Source organism: Diachasmimorpha longicaudata, chromosome 12 (assembly GCF_034640455.1).
Source record: "Diachasmimorpha longicaudata isolate KC_UGA_2023 chromosome 12, iyDiaLong2, whole genome shotgun sequence".
NCBI lineage: Eukaryota > Metazoa > Arthropoda > Insecta > Hymenoptera > Braconidae > Diachasmimorpha > Diachasmimorpha longicaudata.
This window is the reverse complement of record NC_087236.1, coordinates 1,442,628-1,458,962: the sequence shown is the minus strand read 5'-3', so window position 1 is coordinate 1,458,962 and position 16,335 is coordinate 1,442,628. Positions and strand designations below refer to the sequence as shown.

General features: G+C 39.2%; 1 protein-coding gene across 2 annotated transcripts; it reads right to left on the bottom strand.

Annotated features, from left to right (window-relative positions):
- Positions 1-9,260: 9,260 nt before the first annotated feature.
- Positions 9,261-15,526, bottom strand: LOC135167977 (ATP-dependent DNA helicase pif1-like). 2 transcript variants are annotated; one of them, XM_064131742.1, is made up of 4 exons: positions 15,490-15,526; positions 14,774-15,374; positions 13,443-14,557; positions 9,261-13,358 (listed from the first exon to the last, which is right to left on the bottom strand). In XM_064131742.1, exon 4 carries the CDS (start codon positions 13,051-13,053, stop codon positions 12,238-12,240), a length of 816 nt encoding a protein of 271 aa, XP_063987812.1. In that variant the 5' UTR covers positions 13,054-13,358; positions 13,443-14,557; positions 14,774-15,374; positions 15,490-15,526; the 3' UTR covers positions 9,261-12,237. The 2 variants fall into 2 exon arrangements, with proteins under 2 accessions (XP_063987812.1, XP_063987811.1); XM_064131741.1 differs by having other exon boundaries at positions 15,490-15,525.
- Positions 15,527-16,335: the final 809 nt, after the last annotated feature.

The following is a 16,335-nucleotide window of genomic DNA, read 5'->3' as shown; positions in this document are numbered from 1 at the left end:
TCGATTGTGACATGTGTGTCCCTTTTAGAATAGGATATTTTCGATTTTTTGGGTTTTCTTACTTTTCCGGCTTTCCCATAATTTTTAGCGATTTTCCGATAGTCGATTCACCTCCCTAGTGAAATTCTCGACTAAATTGAGTATATTTTTGATTTTTCGGGTTTTCCTACTTTTTCGGCTTTCGTATAATTTTTAACGATTTTCCGACCGTCGATTCAAGTCCCTAGTGAAATTCTCGCATATAATACCACAAGAGCTCCGAAATTATCGGATATTTCCCGATAGGTTCGTTGCGAACAAATGAACGTGTCAAGTTTTCCAGTTTAAAAATCACGAGCGCAAAGCGCGAGTGATTTTTCTGGAAAACTTGACAAGCTTATTTGTTTTTAGGGAATCTTGAGGGAAATATCAGATAATTTCGAAGTTCGAGTGGTATTCGGGGGATTATTTTTCCTATCCAAATTTCGGCCAAGAGAATTGTGCCATGACATGAAAAGAGGTTTATTTGGTTAAGTGTCGTTTGTTTACCAAAATATTCAAAAAATTATCGCTGATATTCGAGGTAGGCTATACAAAATATCAACAAATGGTGCAATTCTATTGGCTGAAATTTGGATGAAAAAAATAATCGACTAAATTGCGGATATTTTCGATTTTTCGGGTTTTCCTACTTTTCCGGTTTTCCCATAATTTTTGGCGATTTTTCGACCATCGAATCACGTCCCTAGTAAAATTGTCTAATAAAACGAGTATATTTTCGATTTCCGGCTTTCCGATAATTTTTAATTCTTAGCTGAAATGAGCATATTGATAATTTTCCTAATTCCCCAAAATTTCGAGATTTTATGTAATTTTGTAGAAATTTATCAACCTCAAACTTTAAATGCGGCGTCTTTTAAACGCTAGCGCCAAACTTGTATTCTTTTAATGTAACTGTTGTGGTAAAACAGGAAGTTGTTTCCCTAGCGGAAGAAAGAAACAGCTCATATATCCCTATGCGTATACTAATAGCAGTGATGCCAGACGGGGGCAAAAGTCCCACGCATGGGGGTTTCATGCGCAACTCCCTCGCGCAACTACGGCTGCGGAGTGGGGCAGTGGGAGACGTATGGGTCCCGCATCTGGCATCACTGTAAAATCTCATTTGTCGCGAGTTCACGAGAAAATGCTCACCCACAAAAGTGCCCAACGCGCCATAAGAAGTTTTCACTTCAAAAATGTTTTTGTAAAAAAATGCGCCAAGCATATGTTTCGATGTTGTTTATTTAAAAAAAAAATTGAAAAAAAAACTTAAAACAACAATTACTTAAAAATTGAAGCCACAATTATGGAAATTTGAATAAAATACACAAATAAAAAACGCTGCCAAACTCATTGATTGCATTTACCAGTGGAGAAAGCTGGTGATGATAGGAGTCCATGAATCGTTGTGAGTTCTCTATGAATATCCTGACTAAGACGAGTCCCATAATATCCTACAAAGGACATCGCAGTCAAGTCAAATACTCGACTCAAATCGAAAGGGGTAAAAAGTCCAAAGTAATTGTTGTTTTAAGTTTTTTCTTCAATTTTTTTTTTCAAATGAACAACATCAAAATATATGCTTGGCGCATTTTTTTACAAAAACATTTTTTGTTTTTGTTTTTGAGGGGATTTCAAAGCATTTTTTTCAAAATGGGCAAGAGACTGTACACTTCTTTTAATAAATGTCCACATGTTACCTGGTCTAACTCTCTCTAGACTAAAATTAAACAGTATTTTCAACTTGTCGCATTCCAAGATTCATCCAGTAGGATCGGATCAGCTGATCCCTGGATGATTTTAGTAAATGTCCACATGTTACCTGGTCTAACTCTCTCTAGACTAAAATTAAACAGGATCGTTCTCAAGACAATTTCCGCTTCCCCCTGACAGACCGCATTGCTGCTGCTGGTCTCCGTCCTGGTGGCAGTGGTGGTGGTGGTCCTTTTTTTTGCTGCTGCTGTCAGTGGCGGCGAAATCCGAGCGGCGCGGTTTTGGGCCAAAGGCAGCTAAAAAAAACATATAATTAATAATATACTCTAAGCAGTTGGCAATAAGAGTGTGCTAGTCGTGTGACAGCAATGACATTAGAAATAAAATCCCTTTGAGCCGAAAGAGAGGGGAAAATACGTTAAAAACACTTGTCTACATTTCATTCTCAATATTGAATTCTCTAAATTTATTGAAATGATTTAATGACATGAAATGCCCCGAGAAAATGCACAATCAATCCTTTCCAATACGGAATTAACTCATAGACGTTTCTAATACCCTACACATTAATATAGTCATGTATTAGCAACTCCTACGCGCTAAGAATGTAATGACAAAGAATATTTGTGCATTTTCTTGGGTGAAAAATTTTTTTTCCTAATCATTTTCAAAATAACGCATTTTCTTTTCAATTATTTTTGAAACATCTCTCGTTTTGGAAAAATATAGCGTATCTCGATTGTCAAAAACCATTTTATACTTTACAGTGCAGTGGAGAGGGTTTTTTTTTTAGAAAATCTGTTTATTTACAAGGATAAATGAAAAAAATAGAAAAAAGGTTAGTCGTCAAACGCCATGAAATGCCAAATTATGCATTTCGATTTTTTCCTTTATCACTGATCACTGACAATAAACAATTTAGAAAAAGTGTTTATTTCCAACGATAATAGATCACTGAATCATTTATCACTGATCACTGAAAATAAACAATTTAGAAAAATTGTTCATTTCCAAGGATAAAAGATCACTGAATCATTTACCGCTGATCACTGAATCATTTATGACTGATCACTGAAAATAAACAATTTAGAAAAATTGTTTATTTCCAAAGATAAAAGAACAATTTGAACAAAATAGAAAAAGGGGGGTTAGGTGTCAACCGCGATGAGTATCCGTGAGATAGGAGCGTTTTTCTGGAGGATTGTCTGTCCCATCCTCGCAGATGATGTAGGGTAGGGAGTCTCCCTCACTCCACGTGTTGGGTGCTGTCTTATTCAACCGCATTGCCAGATCTGCATGTGGAGCGTAGATACCAGTGTGGGCTTGTGGTTCACGAATCAACTTGTGAGTCGTCACCAGAGAAGGAATGAAAGCATCCAACATGGTATGTCTCTTCATTCTTGCGATTCGTTGGAGGTAGGTTTTGATATTGAAGAGTTTCTGCTCGTGTGTCTGGTCGCTGAAGAACTCATTCAGGACGTAGTACACAGTGGTTTTGACAAGATCAGAAGAGCACGTTTCTTTCAGGAGTTTTCCTTTTGATTCCAAATGGAAACCAGTTGAGCCATCGGAGCGACGGGTGGAGTAAAGATCAGTATAAATTTTCCTGTTTGCTACGAGAACGTAGTTGTAGGTCTTCTCATGCTCCAGTTGGATATGGTCATACTGTGTTTGTACGGTGTCCCTGATTCCCTCAGCAATCTTCAGGGCTATGTCCAGATCCTTCTGTTTAGTATCTATCATCATCGAATCTGTGTCACCATAAATGACACCGTAACATAATGATTCCGCTATGGTGCCTGCCATCTTCAGACATTGCCGGCCTGTTTTAGTGATAGTAGCAGCAAAATTGGGAGCGTAATATCGAAAATGAACTGAACCAAGACATCCGTAGAGAGTGTTCACTATGAGTTTGAGGGCTGGTTGTTGGGTTTCATATGCTAGTTTCATTGATTGTGGGATGCATAGCGATTCCATCAGGCGTTTGGTTTCTGCGCGATTCTGGATGATTCTCTCAACTAGTTTAGGAATCACACCCGCCCGTCTCTTAGGGTCAACTTCAACATCTTCCAATTTCTTGTAGCAAACCCCCGGCATTGTCGAGAAGCAGAGGTTGTACACCCAGATGATACTACGGTAGAGAGACTTGGAGTCCATCAGGAGGACTATGTCATCGCAGAATGCGACATTTGCATCCAATACTAAACCACCCGGGATGTCCTTCACAATCTTGTTCTCCTTTCGATCAGGGAGGATGTAGCCTGCCTCGTGGAAGGCGTGCGTCAGCATATAATCGTTCATGTCGTTTCGCAAAAATCTCGGAGTCTTTGATAATACGTAACCCCCGACTTTCGTCATTTCCACCATGAGGGGAATTATATTTAGAGAACGAGCTACCTGCATTATACAGTCTGACTCTCTCCTCGTTGTCCGAATGAGGTCAATCATGCCTTTTGCTGAGTTGAAAAACTCAATAACTTTCCAAGCAGCCAGTTGTCTACCAGTTGCAGCTTTAATTGTCAAAATGTTCGAGCAAACTGTATCAAACTTGAAGTAAAAAATGATAAGATGATGCTTGAAAACTTGAATAAAAAATGATATGATGAAGCTGACGCAGCTTCAAATTCGCACACCCAGCAATGTTCTGCATCGACCCTTGTGCGACATCAAAGTGGCCCTGAAGGCGGTGAACCCCAAGTCACTTCAAGGTGAGTTTGACACAGTTTGTTCAAACATTTTGAGAAGTAAAGTTGCAACTGGTAGACCACTGGCTCCTTGGAAAGTTATTGAGTTTTTCAACTCAGCAAAAGGCATGATTGACCTCGTTCGGACAACGAGAGTAGAGTCAGACTGTATAATGCAGGTAGCTCGATCTCTAAATATAATTCCCCTCATGGGGGAAATGACGAAAGTGGGGGGTTCCGTATTATCAAAGACTCCGAGATTTTTGCGAAACGACATGAACGATTATATGCTGACGCACGCCTTCCACGAGGCAGGCTACATCCTCCCTGATCGAAAGGAGAATAAGATTGTGCAGGACATCCCAGGTGGTTTAGTATTGGATGCAAATGTCGCATTCTGCGATGACATAGTCCTCCTGATGGACTACAAGTCTCTCTACCCTAGTATCATCCGGAAGTACAACCTCTGCTTCTCGACAATGCCGGGGGTTTGCTACAAGAAATTGGAAGATGTTGAAGTCGACCCTAAGAGACGGGCGGGAATGATTCCTAAACTAGTTGATAAAATCATCCAGAATCGCGCAGAAACGAAACGCCTGATGGAATCGCTATGCATCCCACAATGAATGAAACTAGCATATGAAACCCAACAACCAGCCCTCAAACTCATAGTGAACACTCTCTACGGATGTCTTGGTTCAATTCATTTTCGATATTACGCTCCCAATTTGGCTGCTGCTATCACTAAAACAGGCCGGCAATGTCTGAAGATGGCATGCACCATAGCGGAATCATTACGTTACGTTGTCATTTATGGTGACACAAATTCGATGATGATGGATACTAAACAGAAGGATCTGGACATAGCCCTGAAGAGTGCTGAGAGAATCAGGGACACCGTACAAACACAGTATGACCATATCCAACTGGAGCATGAGAAGACCTACAAGTACGTTCTCGTAGCAAACAGGAAACTTTATACTGGTCTTTACTTCACCCGTCGCTCCGATGGCTCAACTGGTTTTCGTTTGGAATCAAAAGGAAAACTCCTGAAAGATACGTACTCTTCTGATCTTGTCAAAACCACTGTGTACTACGTCCTGAATGAGGTCTTCGGCGACCAGACCCACGAGCAGAAACTCTCCAATATCTAAACCTACCTCCAAGGAATCGCAAGAATGAAGAGACATACCATGTTGGATGCTTTCATTGCTTTTCTGGTGACGACTCACAAGTTGATTCGTGAACCACAAGCCCACACTGGTATCTACGCTCCACATGCAGATCTGGCAATGCGGTTGAATAAGACAGCACCCAACACGTGGAGTGAGGGAGACTCCCTATCCTACATCATCTGTGAGGATGGGACAGACAATCCTCCAGAAAAACGCTCCTATCTCACGGATACTCATCGCGGTTGACACCTAACCCCACTTTTTCTATTTTGTTCAATTTGTTCTTTTATCTTTGGAAATAAACAATTTTTCTAAATTGTTGATTTTCAGTGATCAGTCATAAATGATTCAGTGATTAGCGGTAAATGATTCAGTGATCTTTTATCCTTGGAAATGAACAATTTTTCTAAATTGTTGATTTTCAGTGATCAGTGATAAATCATTCAGTGATCTATTATCCTTGGAAATAAACACTTTTTCTAAATTGTTTATTGTCAGTGATCAGTGATAAAGGAAAAAATAGAAATGCATAATTTGGCATTTCATGGCGTCTGACGACTAACCTTTTTTCTATTTTTTTCCTTTATCCTTCTAAATAAACAGATTTTCTAAAAAAAAAACCCTCTTTACTGCACTGTAAAGTATAAAATGGTTTTTGACAATCGAGATACGCTATACTTTTCCAAAACGAGAGATGTTTCAAAAATAATTGAAAAGAAAATGCATTATTTTGAAAATGATTAAGAAAAACAATTTTTCACCCAAGAAAATGCACAAATAGTCTTTGTCATTACATTCTTAGCGCGTAGGAATTGCTAATACATGAATATATTAATGTGTAGGGTATTTGAAACGTCTATGAGCTAATTCCGTATTGGAAAGGATTAATTGTGCATTTTCTCGGGGCATTTCATGTCATTAAATCATTTCAATAAATTTAGAGAATTCAATTTTGAGAATGAAATGTAGAGAAGTGTTTGTAACGTATTTTCCCCTCTCTTTCGGCTCAAAATGGTTATATTTCTAATTTCATTGCTGTCACACGACTAGCACACTCTTATTGCCAACTGCTTAGAGTATATTATTAATTATATGTTTTTTTTATCTGCTTTTGGCCCGAAACCGCGCCGCTCGGCTTTCGCCGCCACTGACAGCAGCAGCAGCAGCAAAAAAAGGACCACCACCACCACTGCCACCAGGACGGAGACCAGCAACAGCACCACAGCAGCAACGCGGTCTGTCAGGCGGAAGCAGAAATTGTCTTGAGGACGATCCTGTTTAATTTTAGTCTAGAGAGAGTTAGACCAGGTAACATGTGGACATTTACTAAAAGAAGTGTAAAATCTCTTGCCCATTTTGAGAAAAAGGCTTTGAAATCCCCCCAAACACAAAAACAAAAAATGTTTTTGTAAAAAAATGCGCCAAACATATATTTCGATGTTGTTCATTTGAAAAAAAAAAATTGAAAAAAAAACTTGAAAGAACAATGTACTGCTCTTAGTATACTCATAGGTATACAGGGTCATTTATAAGACTTTGTTGGGGGTGCACCGGCATGTTTGGGGGGTGATTTGGAACCCAAAAGTCCTTTTCCACTTTTCGCTCGGACGCACCCCTATCGGGATATGGGGGTGAAAAGAACAGCCAATGGGACGCGAGCATTGCGCGGCTCTACGTCCGTGGGCCGCCGGTAAGCGGCGTGCGTGCTTCCCCTTCACCACGGACGGACGTTGCATTCCGCTAGTGAGAGAAAAAGAGAGGGAGAAAGATATTTCCCTCTCACTCATTGCCAATTCCAAGACAATCCTTTGGGAGGGGGGGTGGGGGTAGAGGGGGTGATTAGATTACATAATTAATATTTAAAATCGAAGAAATAATAATAAACGCGTTTTCTTGATTATCAACTAAACAAATGGATTTACGGCCTTTTGTCACAAGACATTTGTTGCAGAGAATCAAATTGTCTACAACAAATGTCTTATGGCGGGTCCCGTAAATCCATTTGTTTATTTAATAATTGGATTTGAAATTTAAACAAAAATCCGCGATTAATTAATAAACGCAGACGATTTCGCGATTTTTACCTGAGATTATTACTATTTATAATTGAATTCCTGGAAAAAAACCCGTCTTGACAAAATGTTGTAAACCCATTTGTTTACAAGATAATTGTCAAAACGTCTTTTTTGGTGGAAAAATCAAGACGGCTTTTCTTCCAGGAATCCAATTATAAATATTAATTATCTCAGGTAAAAATCGACAGGGACCCGATAGACACGGGATCTGATGTCTCTGTCACTCCCCGCAGGCGGCCGGCCACCAATAGGGACACGAGTGGCTACCAGCTTTATGCAGCCAACGGCACTCTCATAAACACCTACGGCTCCGTGTCGATCTCGCCAGATTTGGGTTTCCGCAGAGATTTTTCATGGCGTTTCGTCGAGGCGGATGTCAGCAGGCCAATCATCGGGGCTGATTTTTTTCACAACTTCAACCTGCTACCTAACCTGAGAAACGAGCGCATCATCGACGGCTCGACAGGGTTCAAGTCGATGGGCAAGTTCACGCGATTTCGTGCGCTGTCGGTTCTTTATTCTTCGGAGCAGTACGTCTCCAATGTGGGAATCGTGGTTATTGTTCATTTAGGGAAATCACAATTCCGACACAGTATATAATTAACATCTGATATTTAATAAAGTAATAATTATATACACTTAATACTGATCGCGTTAATGATACACACAAAGGCACGAGTTGCAAAGTGAGCAGTCAAGACTCGACTAACTCTTAATATTTGATATAGGTGAGAATTCGGGGGTACCCAATACAAGTACAGTTTGGTCCCCATATTAACTGGGCAGGTGAGTGATGTCTCCAATGTCCAGTCGTCTCGCTGTGTGTGTGTTGATGATCTATCGTATAGACCGATGTAGCGAGGCGCTACAGGGGGGGGGGGCGAGCCGTCCAAGAAAAAAACCGCGTAGTAACTGCTGCACTTCACCGGTCACTTTTTTTATTGTTAATAGTCAGAAATCTCGTCACAATATTACAAAACTAATTACAGAACCCCAATGAGCGGTTCCACGGATATAATGAGTCACAATGGTTTGAGCGGTCCAGAAAGATCGATTCAGATATCTGAGCGGCACTGAATAACCACCTGTTGCCAGTCGAATAATCCGGAAGCGAGTGAACGAACGATTCGCCCGATCGATCGGATGGGTCGAATGCGGGGATCCTCGTAGTCGGTGGTGGGAGCAGCTTTTCTATGCAGGATAGCTAGGAGCGGTCCAGGAAGTGGCGCCCCATCACCGAAAAAATGTGAGGTAGGCCCTTGGCAACGACCGATTTGTTGTGGTCTTGCCTGACGGTGAGCAGACGCGAGTGTGTTGGTGAGGACCTGCCGATTGGCAGGAATTCCAACAATGACCCTGTATACTAGCAGACCCGGCCACGCGTTGCCGTGGCTAAGTTTTTTGTTATATTACATTGTACTGAACTATTTAGGAGGAACTGTAGGAGAACATCAGTCACGGTGATCACCATGCTTTTTTACCTAAATGCCATTTGTAAAAAAATATGGCGACCTCCATGACAGACTTTCTACTACCGTAGCCCCTTATTACAATGAAATTAATATTTACGAACGAAGACGGTAAAGCTGGTATAAACATCCACAGGATTGGGATTTGAAGGGGAAGGACTTTCAACACGATTAATTAAAATTTTCTTGCAGCTGATATTAAGCCAAAATCAATACAAAAGAATTAATTTCAAAATTTATTATTATTTTTATTCAATTTTTTAACAAATGAGTATATTACAAAGTTGTTCGTAAATAACATGTAACACTTAAACTTATGAATGAGGTGGGCAGAGCAGGGAGTCTTAAATCCTTAACAATAATATTTATTATTGTGAATTATAAATTCTTCTAATTTAATTTAGCACTAATCGGTGCACAATATTTTTGGTTAACCTGTCTTTAGCTAACACAAATAAATTCGACGGTTTTCCTACACGTGAACATGCAACATATAGTTGCCCATGGGAAAAATATGGATTTTCCAAATTTAAACCACAAATGGACATTGTTTGGCCTTGAGACTTATTTATAGTCATGGCAAAAGCTAAACGAATTGGAAACTGTAGCCTTCTGAAGGGTATGGTAGAATCTGAGGGTATCATTGGAGTACGTGGCAACAGGACCACTTTTCCGTTAAACTTCCCAGTTGAAATGGTTGCTTCAAGAATATTTCCAGTGATTTTTTTGATGACCAAACGCGTACCGTTGCATAATTGAGGTGGATTCAAATTACGTCGTAGAATAATAGGGGAACCAATCTTTAATCGAAGATTATGTGGTGGCATTCCAGATATATCTAGCGAATTTAAAAAATCAATTGAAAAATTGACACTTTCATTTTCATCAAAAACAGTATTGATTGATTTAAAAGACATCAGATCGCCTGGCAACAACTGTTGTATCTGAAAGTTAATTTCGTCAACGTCAACATTTCTAGCTGCCAAAATCACTCGATCACTGAGCCAGTTGTGATTCAAGTAATTATTCTGTATATTCGGAAAAATACTTTGAATCAATTCATTTTTTTCCTGAAGAACAGTGCAGAAATTGTCTGACAGTTTAATGCATTGCATATTTGGTTGAACTTCTATTTTGCCGTTCCCAATATCTAGTAATTGTTCGGAAATTATTTGTGCTGATGGATCATTTTGCAATCGTACGTGCATGTTTATGGTTAATTGAAGTGTTTCAACACTTCGCCATAAGAATGATTGTTTCAAAGATGCATTAATCTCATCCACGAAGGTAGAGCGAGGTATAACCGATAAGGTCTGTCGGAAATCACCCGACAAAAGTAAGATAGCACCACCGAAAAGTTCATTATTGCCGTTTAAATCTTGCATAGTTCTATGCAATGCTTCGAGTGAATATTTGTGAGCCATTGTGCACTCATCCCAAATTATTATTGAACTCTTCCGCAACACTGCAGCTATTCCACTATTCTTTTTTATGCTACATATTGCATTTGGTTTATTATGAATGTCCAAGGGCAGTTTAAATGTTGAATGTGCCGTTCACCCACCATCTAGCAAAGTAGCCGCAATGCCTGACGATGCAACTGCCAATGCGATTTTCTGTTGCGACCGTATTTTGGCAAGAATCAACGATATTAAAAATGTCTTACCGGTTCCCCCTGGTGCGTCCAAGAAAAAAAAACCACCTTGTTCAGCAGCAACAGCCAGCATAATCCGATCATAAATATTTTTTTGTTCTGGTGTCAGTAATGGCTCACTGTTCACAATAATTGTTGCTAAATTTTCACGGTCATATTGTTTTTCTCGTTGTAAATCGACGTTGATTAAGTCGGTAGCTGGGCGATTAAGTGGTGGCATACCATAATGATTAAGTGGTAAATATGAAATTACCACACATAAATCCTCGATCAACACTAACGCTTCATTATACATCTCTGGCGTATAATCTATATTTTGGCACAACCGACTGTAATGGTTGGGCGAGTGCGGTGTTGCTCCGGCGGTCATCGAGGCTAAGCAGCGTTTCAATGGGATACTACTTGGATGGGTGACCGCTTAGGAACACCGTTCGCGCGTTCAAAAATTACTGCGCGGAAGGCACGGGTGTAGAGACCCAGTGTACCCTTCCGTCACACTGACTAGAAGGGTACACTGGGACCCTGCACTATCAGCCGACTGTACGGTAGAGGTTTTCCATGGTTTCCCTCTACTCCTGTGCAAATGCAGTACAGCTGGGGAAAAAAGTCGGTCCAAAGGCACCGCAGGGGAAGGGAACAAAAATGTAAAAGAGAAACGGGAGAGGAGGTGAAAACAAAAAAGCGATAACAGTGTAAGAAGGGAGAAAGAAAGGGGGAGGTGTAAAACCGAAAAAGGTAACACCAAAGAAAAATAGATAATAAATAATAATAATCTATATTTTGGCATTGATCTGTCTGTCTATTTCGGTGCAATATGTCTTCTGTCATCCAATTTTTATATTTTTCCCACAAAGTTTGTGCTTCTGATGGATAACATGTCGTCAAAATAATTGCAAATAGCTGACGAATGTTATTGGGTGTTGATGTCAACACAGCATCAGCAAGCGTTAAGTCCCAATGGTTATTGTCTTCTAGCAATTGCAGTTCACGACATGCATCTTGAAATGTATTGAATACTCGACCATTAACTGTTCGCAGAAATTTAAAAGACGTTGGTCCGGGAACATTCACCAATAACAAACGTAAATAGAAGCACTCACGTTGCTTTGGGTGTACCGTGTAAAGTCGCCCCAATGTCTTAGCTTTGAATATGCCTGTAATGGAAGGATGTGGTTTTCCTTGTTTTCGTGGCTCCCATTTTTTCCTGGATTAGTTCCATGTAAAATAACGTGGAACATCAGCATATATCAATGTCTTTGCGAATTGTCCAAAAATATCAGATTTTTGACACAAGGTAAAAAATTCAGTTAGTGTCGTTTTTGGAGCCTGAAGCGCTCTTTGAAAACCATTTTTTTCAGTGAAGTATACACGTTGACCGTTTTCAAGATGTATTGCTAGATGCTGGACAGAAGGATCTCTTTCGTGTATGGGAAAGCTAAGAATATGTCAAATAGCTTCGCTCCTGCTAATGTATCTGTCCATTTGGTATCGTGCTATTTCGTCATTGTTATTGATATTTCGTACTCCAAATATGGCCATATCACTGCCTTTGTTTATATATTTATACATGTCCTTAATTGATTTTACCGAACTGCAAAGCTCAACATTGATATGTGCTGCATAAGTTTTTGAAAGTAATGGTGAGTATGGTACCACCCACTGATTATCAAGTTCTACTTGATTTGGATAATTCGGTAGTCGCATTGTGAATGTGTGGCCACCATTCTCACTATTTCTGCGGCGATACATTGTATAACCGTCAATATTCGTAATGGTGTCATTCGTATACGGCTTTGGGAATTTTTTCTTACATTCTCCATTTTCCATGCATGATGACGTCATGTTGAAAGCACCGCACGGCCCATGGATCATGTGTTTGGTAACAATATCAAATAATTCCGGATCAATTAATGGGTCTGGAATTTCGGCCGAAATTATTTGATCAATTTCTTCTGGACGGATTTTATCTTCAAACCAAATTAAAATGTGAGCATGAGGCAATCCTCGCTTGTGCCATTCAACCGTATACAGCCAACAACGTGTGATACCAAAAACTGAATATTGAACAATAAAATCAATTAAGGATATCAATTTTTGTTTGAACACAGGTGCAGTTATATCATGACGATGAATTGCTTGTTGTCCTGGTAATAGTAAAGTTTGTATCTCTTGCCAATTCGGATTACACGTGAATGTAATAAACAAATCCGGTCGGCCGTAATGACGTACGTAAGTCATGGCATCTTGTATGTATTCCTGCATATTCCGTGGACTGCCGATGTAGCTTGAAGGTAAAATGAAAGCCTTACCGATGTCATTGGGATTCAAACTTCCGTCGATGTTTCCAGCAACAGCATCTCGTAAGTGAATATATTCTTCCGATCGTAATTCAGCCTGGTTGTATCGAATGAATCACAGGCGTTCGCTTTCAACCTTAGCAAACATATCAACAATGGATTGATGAAATAGCTGACGAAATCGTAGGATATAGTTGTCCTGATTTAATCTAACCATTATTCGGTGTGCGTAGTAGTTCATTGAACTAACTTTTTTATTTCCATAAGCACCTAAAACAATAGAAAATAAAATGCAATAAAAAATTGAAGTTCGTATATACAGTAAGAAAATAAATAGTTAATTGTCAAATTTACCGGTATTTGGATCACACTGGTTGATTTTAAGGTGGTATTCATCCTGTCCTTGCCAAAATATTAATGGATGTTGCAGTGCGTCATATGAACGGTGTAGATCCGAAACGGTACTGACAATGTTGTCTCGCCGTGTAATTTTTATAGCTCTTTTGTCAACTGGATCACCGACCATAATAATGGCAACATTATCAACAGTTGGAGCGTTGAACCTACCAGCATGTTCACCTAATGGTACTTTGTCGGCTTTGATGACGATTTGATAGTTGTCATTTTGCAGTCGTGGCGAAACTCTTTTAATCAATCGAATTAGTTGATTCTGATCTTCTAAAAAGGTTTCCAGCAATATCACTCATTCCTCTGCTTGTTCAATGAAATTATACTGGCACCGAGTCGTCACGCGCTCTTCACAATTGCCAATAAAATAAATTTGAAGAAATTTTGGATTATTATCAGGCATGGGCATCAATGATCCGATTTTATGGTACACCTGGCCTTGTATTTTGAATGTAGTTTCAAAATTACGTCGATCAGACGCGAAATCGCAGATTTTCGTTGCGCCAAATGACGTCATTTGGAACCAAAAATTAAATTTGCGTATCTTACGCAAAAATAATTTTGAATCATCTGAATCGCCAGCAAGAAGGGATAATAAAGGTTCCGAAGGAGTGGGAAGAGGTGATAGCACAACTTTTCCTGATGCGCAGCACATGCCGGGTGTTTCATTCCGAAATTTCAATGCCTGACAATATTGACATACTTTATCCTTTCCACCGATAGCAATTTTGGAATGTGCAGAGTACTTAATATCTGGCGCATATTCAAAAGCAAGACGAACAAATGATGTACGTATTAATGAGCGGCTAATCCGCTGCCTCTATCGTTCGTGTACTCGTGCTATAGCTATGTTTCGGTCTCGTGCCGCTCTTGTTCTCGTAATAGTCTGTCGCAAACGTTCATCACGCTGTTCTTGTGCACGACTCTCTGCCGTCCTGATTCTTTGAGCTGAATTTCTTGTAGCGATTTGTTCTGCCGATTCATGCGCTCTTGCAACACGTTTGCGTTGTACCTCTCTGCTCCTCACGTTGTTTAGATTACATTTTTTCGGTGGCATATTACTGAAATAGAAAATGTTAACCTTTCAATATGAGAAAAAAAACAGAAAAACATGCTATTATAGTACAATGAAATGAGAAGTGCAAAATATTAGTTAAGAAGGGTTAAATAAAAACAAAGAAAAAAAAATGTACAATTCTAGAAAACGTGTGGGGAGCTTTGTAGCATTTTCTCATGGATATATCAATTAACTTTTATAAATGTGTGATAATACTTACATGTATATATTTTAATTGAAGAGTTTGGAGCTTCACTATTATCTTCACTAGAATATAAATTTAATTTACACTTCAGTCTAAGTAACACGTGGCCGGTTAAGCTAACACCAAAAATGTTACAGTAAAAACAATTGAATTTCACGGTATTTCGTTTTCGTTACGTTCGTACAAAATATATTCAACTTATATTTTAGCCTGAACAACATGTGGTGGTTATGTTAGTGAATTGTAGGTTATAGTACACGTTTGTAGATTCCACATATCGGCGCCATCTATTGATTACTTATTGGTTACTTACCCAACCCAGTCAATAGATATCGCCATCTGTTAAAATCATTTGGAGTTAACAGATTAGAATGTGTGTGAATGTCAAATCATAGACAAATAATTTACAATAAAATGATATTGCGAGGATAAATTAAGGTGTAAGCCATTCTACCATGTACGTTGAATCAAACTGCACATGGTGTGCAAAATTCATTAAAATCGGTTGAGTAGTTTAAGAGTCCATCGAAGGTCCACAACGTGACACGTTTGTAAGTTTCACATAGCAGCGCCATCTATTGGTTACTTACCCAACCCAGCCAATAGATATCGCCAACTGTTAAAATCATTTGGAGTTAACAGATTAGAATGTGTGTGAATATCAAATAATAGACAAATAATTTGCAATAAAATAAGATTGCGAGTATAAATTAAGATGTAAGCCATTCTACCATGTAAGTTGAATCAAACTGCACACGGTGTGCAAAATTCATTAAAATCGGTTGCGTTGTTGAGGAGTCCATCGAGGCATGCAGAACAACGAATCGATTGACACTTTTGGGTAGCGAAATGTAGCCGCAATGGCCAAAAAGACAAAAATGGAATAAATCCATAAGCGATAAACGCAGACACAATATTCCATAACTTTATAGGAATACCGGTAAAAATAAGAGGCAAAATTTGCCGATAATTCCAAGTTAATTTGGAATACACGGATGGTTTGTATCAAAAACTCATTTTTAGAATATAACATAAACCAAAACGCCAATGGCACAAGACTCAAAAAATTCGAGAAGGCGATAAACGCAGAACCGAATCGGTAGGCGACTAGCACAAGAATGCATTCTAGATTGGTAAATTCTTAATCCGGATTCATAAAACATACGCAATATTCTCAAGGTTACGAGTATTGCGTAACCCTGGCAGGACACGGGGAAGGTTCGTAATTTCCAAAAAACGGCGTGAAAATCCCCAAAAGGCAAAAATGCATAACTTTGGCGTTATTTAAGCTCTACCGCACAGAGCATAACCTCAATAAATGAAAGACAACGATAACTATTACCCTGAGATGAGAATTCTGGACCCGTGATTCTAAAATTTAATTACTATTATTAAACAATGAAAAATTCACGGTTATCGTATACACACACACCCTGAAACAGTGTTGACTGTATTTTGAGAAAGGTCTGAACTCGTTATGCATCAAATAAAATCAATCACGTAGCTCGTCAATATCTTGGCCTAAAACGCGATAATTTTCCCGAACCCAGTAGCCTAATTAAACCAGATTTGGAAAC

Bases quoted from the DNA above. Each gene is read 5' to 3' on its own strand.
- LOC135167977 (XM_064131741.1), bottom strand. From the start codon at position 10,561: ATGGCTCACAAATATTCACTCGAAGCATTGCATAGAACTATGCAAGAT.